Consider the following 12,718-nt stretch of genomic DNA (forward strand, 5'->3'; position numbering starts at 1 on the left):
TGAATCAACTGATCTGAAAGATTGGAAGGTAGGCCAAAAAATTCCCAGTGTGTTAGCCTGGCTTCTTTGTCTGGGGCAGAGGCAAAGGAGACATCCATGGCTGTGAATATTTGTTGAAGTTAAGCCCTCCTCTTTCCGTGTTTACTCAAGCCTGAAACACGGGGATTGGACTAGTCTCACTGGCACTTGCTGTGGTCCAGCGCTCTCTTTGGCTGTTGATTTTTGATTTTTTTATGTTACTTCCATGTGACTCTGGAATTTCATTTGGTCTAGAAAGTGGAATTTAAAACATTAATGATATGTGCATATATATGTTAGTATATATGTGCATCTGTGTGTGTGTGTGTATTGCTGTGGCCGAGCCAAAGCGAAGCAGTGCTGCAGGGAGCCTGCTCTGATCAGACTTTCAGCCTGGGATGTAACTATGCCTCCAATTTTCAACAAAATTCTAGCCACCTTGTGCAAGGAGGCAAATACTGGAGTGTCTCGCCATACCAAAGCCTGTTCCGGGGGAAGTTAACTTCTTTTTGCAAAAGGTGGATATAGAAGAACCTATTCTGCAGAAGTCATTTATTTAAGATGCTTTGCTGGCTGAATGCTGACTGGCAGCCAGCTCTGTTTTTTGGTGTAGCCACCACACTATTTCTTTTCCTCTGTTTAGCCACCCAGGGAGCCTGGGTAGCACAGCTGAGTCGATACGCAGTTGCCCGCACTATTAGGGTAGTGCAGGAGTAGGAAGCGTCAGAGATGCGGGCAGCAGCGCGGGTCCTCCAGGGCTCAGACAGATTCCCATGGGCTGCAACGGCGTCGGTGCCAACGAATGCACAAGTGCCAGAGTTTCTGTGGTGCGTCCTTCAGCGAGCGGGTGCCGTGATAAATGCTTTTCCACAGCCTGCTGAGGGCACAGGGTTATCTGTTGACAACCTGCCTTCTGTGATTTCCAATCTGGCTCAGCCCATGTGTCTCTGCCCTGTTACTGCCCTGCTGCCTGAGGTGAGACAAGCAGTTGTGCTTCCTCATTTTGTTTAATCAATTGCTTAGATGAGATTTAGTCTGTGTTTCAACATTGGTTATTTTGGGTACGGCAGATCAAGTTTCTCCATACAGAACGGATGTTGCTTCCCAAAATTGCTTGTCATCCTCTGTGTTCACATTTTCCATGGGTGAGGAGAAGTCATTTGACTTCTTTGTGATAAACAAGACTCAGTGAGCAAAACAGCAGTTCTGGCTTGTTATTTATTGACTGGTAATGTTCTTCCTAATGCAAAGAGCCCTGATGCTGCATACGCTCCTCAAGAGTTAGTTGCTCCGTCAGCTGCCCCTTCTTACTGTTTGCTTCAGAGCCTGCTGATTAACTTAGGCTTTCCTTTCTTCTAGTTAATGTATAGCTGCAGTCTGCTTTCCGCTTTGCATCCATATGCCAACCACAGTTTGCCATTTATTCTGCCAAATTTATAGCTTCATGCTGAAGCAATAATCTGTCTAGGTAGCCAGTATGAATTATGTGCAAAATGTTATTTCCTAAATCTGGATGTGATTATCTCTCAGCTGTGTATTTCCAAAGAGAGCTGGTAAGCAAGGAAGGAGAGCAGGGGCTTGCCAAAAGCGATTGTGCTGCTGTGCTCCCGTACCTAGCAGGCTGTCCATCCTCTTGGCTAGCCAAGCTCAGTGTGCCTCTGCGCAGTTCCCTCATATCCAGGCTGCTGGGCTCCTGGTCCTCAGTGCTGGGCAGGGTCAGGGACTGGCTGGTCCAGGAGATGACAAATCTGGGGACTAAGGGCACCTGCCCTGCGTACATGAGCTGCCAGTTCAGCAGATAGATAGTACGCAGATACTTTCCTAAACAAAAATTGAAAGGGTTAATGCAATTTTAATAAAAAAAAAAACAAGGAGAAATGGCTCTATTAGCACATTGATTGCTTGTTGTACAAGAGATGGCTACCCCAATACCAATTAAGTATCCTGACATGCAGGAGATGTCTCAGCTTCAAGCTAGAACCGAAATGATCCAATGCTATGGTGAAGCCTCGTTCCTGCAGAGCTCCTGCCTGGACAGGCTTTGAGGGAAAACAACCTCATCACCTCCAAGCTTGAGCAAGCTGTGGGGAATCTCTCCGTGACTTGATCGAGACAGCAGAGGCCTTGACCCTAGCCCATTGGTTTTTGGTTACCCTACAGAATCAAATAAGCTTCTCAACCAAACAACTTCCTCCCCAAATCCAGTCCCCAAATCTTTAATTTCCCTTCATCAGGCCCACAGATGGGTTTTTCCTCCCACTCCACCGGCAGGGGCTCCACACCCCAGCACACAGAGCCTGGGAGATGTTTGCTTTCACACTGACTCAGTTCTGCATCCGTCCCACCTCAGACCACAGCAGTCCTAGACTGAGACTTAAGAAAATTGCTCACAACAAAACCTGAAGCCACGTGAAATCCGAAGTCTTTCTGGTGTGTAGACCAGCCTGGGTCTCAGGTCAGGTCTACTGACAGGGTCACAACCTGTCCTAGCAGTCCTGTGCTGCTTGTAGAGCACGTGCTTCACCTTCCCTAGACCTTCTGGGGACAGAAAAGTCAGGGCAGGCTGCAGAAAAGATGCCTTGTGTACAGATAACCACAGATATGCAGACTGCAATCCTGCGTTGCGTAACGCCCGGCACCTCTCCAAATTGTCTGTTTTGTGCTGGCCCCTTCCAGGAGGCTCTCGGAAAGTGTGCCTTGCAAAAGGCTTGTCTCTGGGATTGATAGCAACCTTTTTTGGACTCTCTGCTCCTCGTTCTGTGAGCCTGGTGTGATTGCATGTGGAAACATGATGTGAGCTCAACAAGGTAGATGTGGAATGCAAAATCAAGGCTGCTGTGTGGTAAGGATTACCAGGGCACAGCGGGGACCTTCCCTCCGTCGTGCAGCGTGGGGTTGCGGTGCTCATCGCAGTTAGGCGCGGAAGCGCGGGTGACTGCGGAGGAGGAGCTGGCCCATCATCTTCCCTGGCTGCCTCTTCTCTGTCGCGCTGTGCTGTGATCTGTCCTGTTTCCTGCAGCAAGGGGGTGGCTCTCCGTGCTTTGCCAGCGGAGCTTGGTAAAGATGCAAGCGGAGGGGTGCGGGCTGTGCAGAATGGCTCCTGTGACGCCCTGCCAAAAGCCCCTGCGCTGGGTGGAACAGGCAGCTCGTGACTTTCCAACAGTTCCACAATGCAGAGCAAGAAGATGCTGTTCTTTCCATACCCGTTCTGCATATTCAGATGTTTCCATTAGTGTCCTTTCTCACTGGGAGGAGAAAATTTTGCAGTAGGATAGGAAACAGGGAACTGAGATAGCAGGGAACTGAGAGAGAGGGAAACAACTTGTCACACAGTTTTTGCAATGCTGGTCCAAAAAGTAATCTTCTGTGAAGCTATTCCTCGGACTGTGAGCCCTGAGCAGGCAAATTGACGGTTATTTTCGTATGAGCATATAGAGGATTTAGGCTTCTTTTTCTGTCAATTCAGAGCTGAAACACAGCCACAAAACCAGCACTGGAATATCTGGTGTTTTGCTCTTCAGACTGGTAGCTATGATGACCTGAAAATAACATCATGTTTCTGTCCTGGTTTAATTCCTGCTGCTGCCGCTCCATGGACTTCAGTATTAAAATACATGAATTTCAACAGGGAAAAACAGATCCAGAAAATTTGTTTTATCTAGCTAGCTGTGAAAGTCACGGGAGGAAATGTTAGCAGGGCTCCATCTTAGGACGCCACAGACAGCTGGACTGTATTTGTGCTGTAGTAGGAGCAGCCACTCGTCTCTGTGAAGCTGGGACCTGACAGGCTGTTCAGCCACCAGGATTTGTGGGCCACAGCTGGATGGCAGCTTCTCAAATATTTTTTTTTTCCCTTCAGTTTTCAAAGCTGTTCCTAAAAAGGCGTTTGAAAACGTGAACAGGTAGCAACTAGTCTCAGAAGTCAGAGACAAGAGAGTGGGCTCTTTTTATGCAGAGCGAGATAAGGACAGACCAAAAGACTGCGCTGTCTGTCACACACCGGCACTTGGAAATATGTGCTGGCCGCTTATTTGCTTTAGGGAGCAAATCTCTGTTGTAATTTCTTTATCAAACAGATCCGACACTCATATCCCTTCCGCATACCAAGTACTCTCCTAGGCCTGGACATGAACGCCGTGGTGGTCTGTGTAGCCTATTTAAGAGGCAGAAGGTTTTTTTGAAGCTTACCAATTGCTGAATGTAAGCTTTTCCCCACTTTTGAAGCTCTAATTGGGAAAATTTAAGGGTGTTTGGGGATATACTACACTGGCTGACACGCCGAGTTTCCAAGGTACTTTTCATGAGTATTTTACAGTAGTAATGCAAGAAAATTTTGGTTTTCATCTGTTTTTCACAGAAACCACTGTTTATTAAGCCTGTTTTTTGGGGGGAGATTCTAGCTGCAGAACAGTTATTTTTAGGAACACTGCCAAGCTGGGGTTTCTTGGGGCTTTTACTTGATAGCTTTCTTAACACTGCTGAAGAAATTCATCTCTCCCAGTCTTAGTCTTTGCCCCCTAGAAGATGCTGCTTTGATCTCCCCCAAGACTTGGTTTCTGGTGAACAAATCCAAACAAAAGCCAGCTCTCCTGAAAGATTGGGCATTACAGGTCACTGCAGGCAGGCTGGGCCACAGCGGCCAGAGGTATCACGGGGCATCACGCTGATGTCTCAGGTCAGGATCTGAGGTACGTGTCGGAGGTTGCACAGGGAGGCACTGATAGCACTTCTTGACGACACGAATCGGCAGCCTAACCACATGTTCCTAACGCAGCCCGAGATGGAAGAAATTGTGGTCAAAAGCTTTGTTTGACAGGACAGCCAACTAGAAAATGTCACCTACGTGCAACAAATTACAGCCTGTCACAGTTGTGCTCCACACAGACCCTGACAGCTCTTGAAAGCTGAAATCATGCACCCTCCCACTTGTACAAATTCGAGCAAGTTGCTTCTGCTGTGCCACCGCCAGCCGAGTGCTCTCTCCAGAATTAGGCATTTTCATGTGGGAAGTGAAAATGGTGAAAGTTTCCCCCCTTCCCGCCCCACTTGTTCCTCATCTCTGAGAGGACGAGAAGCACTACCTCCTACCAAGGCAAAGGATTTCTCAGCTAGACGAAATGATTTACAGGATGAATAACCACATAATGACGGGCATGAGGCAAGTGCTAAATTTACTACAGCTCTGTACTGGCTGATCTTGCATAAAATGAAGCCATTTAGTAATAACTGTCGTTTCACGTCCTGCTTCTGGATTACTGCAAAACATCACTGTTGTTCCTCAGTTCTTACAAAATCAACCCTATATCTTCTGGCAATGGCACTCAGAAATGCTGCCACCTCCCAGCACACTGGAAATAGAAGTTGTTTGCCAGAAACAACTCCCTGGGGGTCATATAGTGTCTCTGCTGGGAGACAAGTGTTCCAGGTACTTGCAAAACATTTACCTTGGAAAACCACAGTGATAACTGACCTGTACAGGATGGTCTTTAACAAACTGCAGGAAGACTGTGTTTCTAATGGCTCTGGGCTCCTCCATCAGCGTGACTGATAACAGCTGCTGAACTTGGTGAAACAGGTTGTTTACAAGTCCTGACATAATATGTAGACTAGATATTAGGAAATATTTCTTTACTGAGAGAGTGGTCAAACATTGGAACAGGCTGCCCAGGGAGGTGGTGGAGTCACCGTCACTGGAAGTATTCAAGAAACATGTGGATGTGGCACTTCAGGACATGGTTTAGCGGGCATGGTGGTGTTGGGTTGATGGTTGGACTTGATGATCTTAAAGATCTACTCTAACGGTTCTGTGATTCTGTATTTTCCTGAAAGTCTGAGAGACAGTCATATGCCATTTTGCAGATTGCAAGTGCTGGAAGGTTCTTCTTTTGGCCAGACAACAGCTCCTGGAGATCTTTCAGTATAATGTCATTTTTCAGTTCCCTGTCTCATGGTGAATGGCTGGTAGAGAAAGTAGGTTTTTGCAGGCTTAAAATTTGATCCAGTGTGTGGACAGGAGAGCAGGACCCAGCATACCCAGTCCCACATTCAGTGCTGTGACCACCGAGCTTCTCTCTGTCTCAGTTTCTCACTCTGTCAGATCAGGGGAGCTGGAGGTTATGCTGTTCATTTGTATTGGTGTTGGGGATCAAAGGTACTCGGCTGCCTAAGGGCCTGGTTTGGGGTTCCCTGGAGTCAACAGCAGCGGGCTTTTAAAGCAGTCCTAGTTGCTAAGTAATAGTGATGTATTATAAACTGGATGTACCAGCTACTACATAATGCTCAAGCTGAAACTTCTAAATAGCACCCACTTACAGCTCAAGTTCTGCATCTGCAATCAAGGGCTTCAGTAAACTGTCTGGTTTCCAGAAGGACTGAGCTGCAGATATGATGGGAGATGATATAAACTATATAAATCTGCTGAGGATCACACTGCTGAAATCCTAGATACTGAAGGCTTTTTTGCTTGAAAAGTCTTTCCTGAATTTGTAGATAATAATGGTCACATAGCTCTAAAAATAAAAGCTAGGATAGTCCTCATTTGGGTGGATGCATACATGGGTTTATGGACATGCAGAACTATTAATGGATACACTATCATTTTATCCAGTTCTGCTAGGGTATTAGAATTCTCTATTAAGCACACTAAGTTAAACTTCTAGCTGTTGCCAATCTCAGCTCAAAAATATAATTAGATAGGTCTGTGTGATGAAGCGATGGGCAGTTGCTGAGCTAACTTGGGTATCTTCCTCATGGTGTTTCTAAACATGCCACAGAAGTGTTAGTAAGCACAGGATAATTGGTAACACGGGCTGGGACAACAAGGTGCCTATTTCCTTGCTGCTTGACTGAGGACACATCAAACATTAGCTGGGTATCAGAAATTAGGAGAAAGATAACGGCTTTGAAACAGTTCTAAATATTCTGCCTTCTAAAAGGGCTGTTTGGAATATTTTCCTGTGTTTGAATGACACCTCGTTGTCATTTAAAGAAACACTAAATGGAAAAGGGTCTGAGAGTCTTACAGCACATCACAGATGGGGCAGAATCTATCCAAAGCTATGGTCATCCAAGCGAGGCGCTGCCAGAATAGGTCTGTCGCCCATCAGCAGGGCCGATGTATTGCTCCGTAGCAGACATGGAATTTCATCCCATCATGTCCCTTGCTTCCCAATGCTAGTCATGGCACTCCTCATACTGGAGCTATAGCTGCTTTTTTTTTCTAATTTTTTTTGGTTTTAGCTTGATAAATATTTGGCATCTGATTCCTGAAAAGGGTTCTGGAGCAGGTTTGGTGCAGCAGACAGCTATCATAGGTGACTCAACTGAACCACCTGAGAGAGTGAATGAAACTAGGAAGGACCCAGAAGGGATACAAATGAATAGAAAAGGAGTGAGAATTTCTCATAATGGTGCACAAATCCTTTTTAATTAGACTATCAGAGGCTCTTGTCTACCTTTACAAACAAATTTCTGGATGCAGAATGCATATTGAGACACACTGTTTTGTTTTGGTTTTTTTTTTTGATCAAGGTCAGACCAAAAAGGCAAAAGGGCCATATTCTGCACCCTGTCTTTGCAATTCCTGTTGCAACAAGTATACCCGGGAGAGCAAATCTACAACTTTGTGGAAGCATTAACACCTTTTGGGGAAGTTTTATGTTCAGGTATCTTTCTTCCTGCACACATTACATATTCCTACCCCCTACAGAAAAGGGCATGAAAGGTTTCTGGGAAAAGTCTTTTCACTAAAGGAGGACAGACGTGCCCTGAAGTCCTCCTACACGATACCAAATGCTGTGCATTCAACAGACCTGCTAGTTAATGATCTTGCCCATAAGTAATGTTTTAACCATAGTGTAGCTTTTGTTTGCTTCAAAAACCACAAAGCCAAAGAGGAAGTGTAGGAGAACGTGGGCAGGACGGTGGCCAGGAGCCTCATGACCTCATCTTTTTCCGCCACATGGGGATTGGTGGCCGTGCCTGGGACAGGGTTTAAATTCCCCAAGATCGGAGATGTCAGGCAGTCAGGGGACAAGGGGAGAAAGCCAGAGCTGCTGGGACCCAACTGGCTGGAGCTGCTGCTGGGATCACTGAGAACACTCTTGTCACGGCTGACTCCTCCAGCGCCAGAAAAGGTAATTTTTTGCTTTTTTACCTGACATATGCCTTTCTGTCTGCAGCGTTAGTCAAGGAAGTGTTGGGCAGGAGATCTTTGAAAACTGCTTCACTGGACAGGGACATTTGATGTTTCTTTGCGGAAAAAGATGTGCGTTTACAGGAGCAAGGTTGCTTTAGCGAAGCAAGGTATTATACATAATCACAATTTTAAACCTATGTGCTGACAGATGTCGGGAGGAGGTTACTGAAAACCCTGCCACTGAATCAAGTGCTGGAAACTCAAAGCTGGCACTTGAACACAGAAAGCTTCCTCCCTCGTGTACCTGCTGCCTGGCAGTGTCCCTGTTTCTTCTGGCAGGCTTGCAGTTTGCGCTGCACACTACTGAATGGATGGGACACACAATCTTCTCCGTGTAACTCCTGAAACTGCAATACCTCTAATAGAGTGTCCTCTCTCAGGGCCAGCTTTACTAATGTATTTTAAATGTGCCCTTAGTAGCTTTTCTTTCCTGCTGTGATTTACTAAAGTTTTAAATGCCTCTTGTTCATCAGTAAATCAGTTTAATTTCTCAGGGATTTTCCTTATCCTGGGAATTGGTCTGTCAGCAGCAGAATTTACGGTAGCTCAGCACTCTCTGAATTTCATCAGGAATCACTCATTTATTAAACTCCTAAAACTGCAATGTAAGCAGATATTTCACTTCATCTCTTGCTTGGAAACACAGGTTGTTCTGTTCAAACTTCTAGGGGTGGAAATAAAGGTCTATGAAATAAAGGTCTATGAATAAAAGCAGTTTATGTTCATATAAACTGGGTTTACCCACAGTCACTCCAGTTAATAATCCTGAAAACTAGTTTTAAAATAACTGAAGAGAGAACCCAAGCTGAGTTTGTCTTGTCCTGTCTCTGCTGACAAAAATGATATTAAATAAACAAAGATAAACCAAAGCTGATCTCTATAGCACTTTGTTTTACACAAAGCTTTTCTTTTGCCAGAGCAAATCAGTAGATGACAGAAGGAGTCTGCTCGCCTTCTCAGCGTGGCTACTCTCATCACTGCTCAGCACTTCTCAGTACCTGGTTTTAAAATTCCTCTAGCTTTTGAGTTGCTAAGTCATTACAAAACCAGCTGGGTGTGGGGTGGTGATGGAGGACAGAGGAAGATCGGTGTGGGCAGGTTGAATCCTTAACAGAGAGCTGGTGAAATACACAAGGAGAAAGAAAAAGCCCATGGCATTTTTGTGGTATTTTACCTTGTTGACTCACTGTTCCAAAATATTTTCCAGGTAAAACATCACAATGAAGGTGGCAGTTCTGTGTTTATGCCTCGTGAGCATCACTGTTGCATGGCCAGTGAGTAAATCACAAATGCATACCAGCAACCGCTTGCATATTTTCTTTGCATATGGGCAAGAAATTAATACTGACAAATGCATTTTCTCTTTTCTCACTTCAAGGTGAGTAAATCCAAGCAGCATGCCATTTCTGCCAGCTCTGAAGAAAAATATGTAAGCTCCTTTTGTCTTTATATTAATTTTCTTTAATAAATCCTTTTTGTTTTTTTTTCTCTAATCTGACACCTGTTTTACGATTGTAGCTACTAGCAGAACATGTCCTCACCTGGCTGTTACGAGACAGTTTCTCAGGTAGCCAAAGCAGAGAGCCACTGACGTCCATAGACTTTTGCCATGTTAGGTGTTCTGCTTGTGGACTTAGTTTAGTTGTATCTCTGGACCAGCACTGGAAACCTTTTTTCTTAATGAAAAATGTGTAAGCTGCCAGTTAAAAAGAAAAAAGGACTATAGCATGGCACACCTACTATAACCCACATTCATTAGTATGGATCAGATTACTGTATTTGGTGTTGGAAGAGCACTTTCATCAAATTCCCATTATTTTTTGGAGTGGTGTGAGTGAACTGTATTAGTCTTGCATATAGCTATTCGATTTATATTCCATCGCCAGCTACTACCCACGTAAAATCAATTCTTTGCTCTGAGGATCAGCTACTGCATTTAGTTTAGAGTCTTCATGGTGTGGGAGATAAATCACTGTTGGGAAAAGGACCTGAGAATTAGCAGAAACAATGGCCGTTAGATATAACTCCAGATTTCACTCAATAAAACTGATCTGAAATTTCTCAGGCTCTGCCTTGTGGGAGAGGCACATCTTCTGTATTATATTGTTTGGGTATAATGTTCATCTGGGATCACAGCTTGTTCTGAGTCCTCTTACTACTGCAGTGAATTGCTGAGGCCACATCCAGTACAAAAGGAGGATGTATTGCAGATGCCACATCTGCCTGAAAACAGAGGTTGTGATGCAAGCAGCTTTGCCTGCTCCTGTATGCTCCTTTGTGGATTAAAATTCCCTTTTCTTTCTCTTGAAGGATCCCAGGGGCCATCACTCACACAGGTATCACCACCACCGCCGCCACCACCACGTGAATTCTCAGTCTTGGGAGAGTCTGCAGCACCCACAGAATGACCTGGCATCACCTCAGCAGGTACGGGCAAGTAACTGGAAGAGAAAGCAGAGCATCTTTCAATGCCAAGATTTGCAAGTTAGGATTAAGTGCTTGAAGAATACTCAACATGCTGATTAGCTCTACTGTATAGGCCTTTGTGTGCTAATAGTGAGTTTTATTTTGTTTTCAGACTCTTTACTCTTCAGAAGAAAGCATGGATGTTCCAGTACAACCGGTAAGTGTTTTGAACAGCAAAATGTCAGCTGAGTGCTGCAGGGCAGCCAGTGTGTAGCAGTATTCATTTTCCTCAATCAAATGCAGTTCTTGTGGTAATATCTCTCCCTAAATAAAACAAAGCTTCAGGCAGGGTGAGGAGAATTCAGAGCAATCTGTGCACGTAGCTCCTCAGAAGTGCATAAGCCCTGAGTGAGTAGGACAGATAGCAGTCTGTACATCTCACATATATGTTCATTTGCCTGATGCATAATAAATGTTTTCCAGCACTTTCCTGATGTGTCAAGCAAGGGCCATGAGAATATGGATGATGACGACGATGACAATGATTCCAATGACACGGATGAATCCGATGAGGTTGTCACGAGTTTTCCCACAGACATTCCAGTAACTGTACCCTTCCCTCCTTTCCCTTTCACCCGGGGAGACAATGCTGGCAGAGGTGACAGCGTGGCCTACAGGGTGAGGGCAAAAGCCACAGTGGTGAAGCCTAGCAAACTCCACAAAGCTGCAAAAAAGGTAAATAGCACTGAGCAATGGTACCCAGGTTTTTGGGAAAAGGTAGTGAACTTGAAAATGGACATGTTATTTTATGGGAGTCAGTTTTGAAAAGGATCTGTGAGGGAAAAGCAGGCATAAGTGAAGGAATGTATTTCCCTTCTCTGGATACCCCAAATCAGGGGATGTTGATGGCTGTCAATGTGCCGAGGCAGGAGAGTAGCCTGCTGCTGCAAGCTACGCAATACGGCAACTTGCACTATCATCATGTACTGGCGCACATGAAATCTGAGGCCAGGATCAAACCTGAGTTTCTCATAACGTGAAAGGTTCATGTAACTTCGTAAAAGAGCATGGTGTCTCCAGGCAGAGATGTATCATGCAGGCTTTGAGCGTCCCTGCACCTATGCAGCTTGCTTTGGTGCAGTACAGCAGCAGTTGCTGACAGATCAGCTCCTCAGGAGTGACAGTGGCTCTTTCTCGCTTTGCTCTCTAACACAGCTCATCGTGTATGATCCCACCGAGGAGGATGAGAGCGCCCTGGATGCAGACAGCCAGCAAGCGGAGCTCTCCCGGGAGGATCCTGCTGCCCACCGCTCCCTGGGGAAGCACACCATCAGTGAGGAATGGGCTGACAAGAGCCACAGGGAGGACAGCAGCGAGCCAGACAGCAAGCAGCATGACCGGAGCATGGAAAACGACAGCCAGCAGAAATTTGATAGCCATGAGGCAGAACGAGATGATAGCAAGGCTGGTGTCAGAGGCGATAGCCACCTGAGCATGGAAAGCAGGGAGAGCCAGGTCCGTGTTTCAGCTGAGATCCCTGACGATAACAGCAATCAAACATTGGAGAGTGCCGAGGATGCTCAAGATCACCACAGCATTGAAAATAATGAAGTCACTCTTTAAAGGGAGACAGATGTAGCATTTCCCTTCTTTTTCAATTCCTACCTAAGGGGAGGGGGGAGTAGCTTCATTTCGGGTAACTTTTTGTAAATGTAGAGTGTGTGGTGACTTTTGGGGTTTGGGGCAGCTTCTTTACCCGGTGGCCTCTCCTCGGCCGCCAGCAATGCCAGCCCTTCGCACTACATGTTGCGCCGGCCTCACGGGATGCAATCAGCAGAGGCGCAGGGAAGTGAGACAACGGTGTCAGACGCACAGAGCGAGCGTTACCTCTCTGGAGTGCTGCTCTCTGTACTGCCACCCTGTATTTTGCTGTAACTGGATTTAAATAAAAACACAAAACCCCGTACCTGCGGGCTGTGTTGCTGTTCGCTGGGCTGGGGCAGGGGGGAAGCTTTCTGGCTGCGCGAGGAGCTTCATCATAGATTCATAGACAGCGTTGGGAAGGACCTTTAGGGTCATCTAGTCCACCCCCCCCCC

At 45.8% G+C, this 12,718-nt stretch overlaps 1 protein-coding gene across 1 annotated transcript; it reads left to right on the forward strand.

The window, feature by feature from the left end:
• Positions 1 to 9,435: 9,435 nt before the first annotated feature.
• SPP1 (secreted phosphoprotein 1) lies at positions 9,436 to 12,244 on the forward strand. Its single transcript, XM_010287426.1, has 6 exons — positions 9,436 to 9,489; positions 9,594 to 9,644; positions 10,526 to 10,642; positions 10,794 to 10,838; positions 11,105 to 11,356; positions 11,837 to 12,244. The coding sequence occupies exons 1-6, from the start codon at positions 9,436 to 9,438 to the stop codon at positions 12,242 to 12,244; spliced, it is 927 nt and encodes a 308-aa protein (XP_010285728.1).
• Positions 12,245 to 12,718: the final 474 nt, after the last annotated feature.

The sequence above is a fragment of the Phaethon lepturus genome, unplaced genomic scaffold (genome assembly GCF_000687285.1).
Source record: "Phaethon lepturus isolate BGI_N335 unplaced genomic scaffold, ASM68728v1 scaffold33275, whole genome shotgun sequence".
NCBI classification, from domain to species: Eukaryota; Metazoa; Chordata; class Aves; order Phaethontiformes; family Phaethontidae; genus Phaethon; species Phaethon lepturus.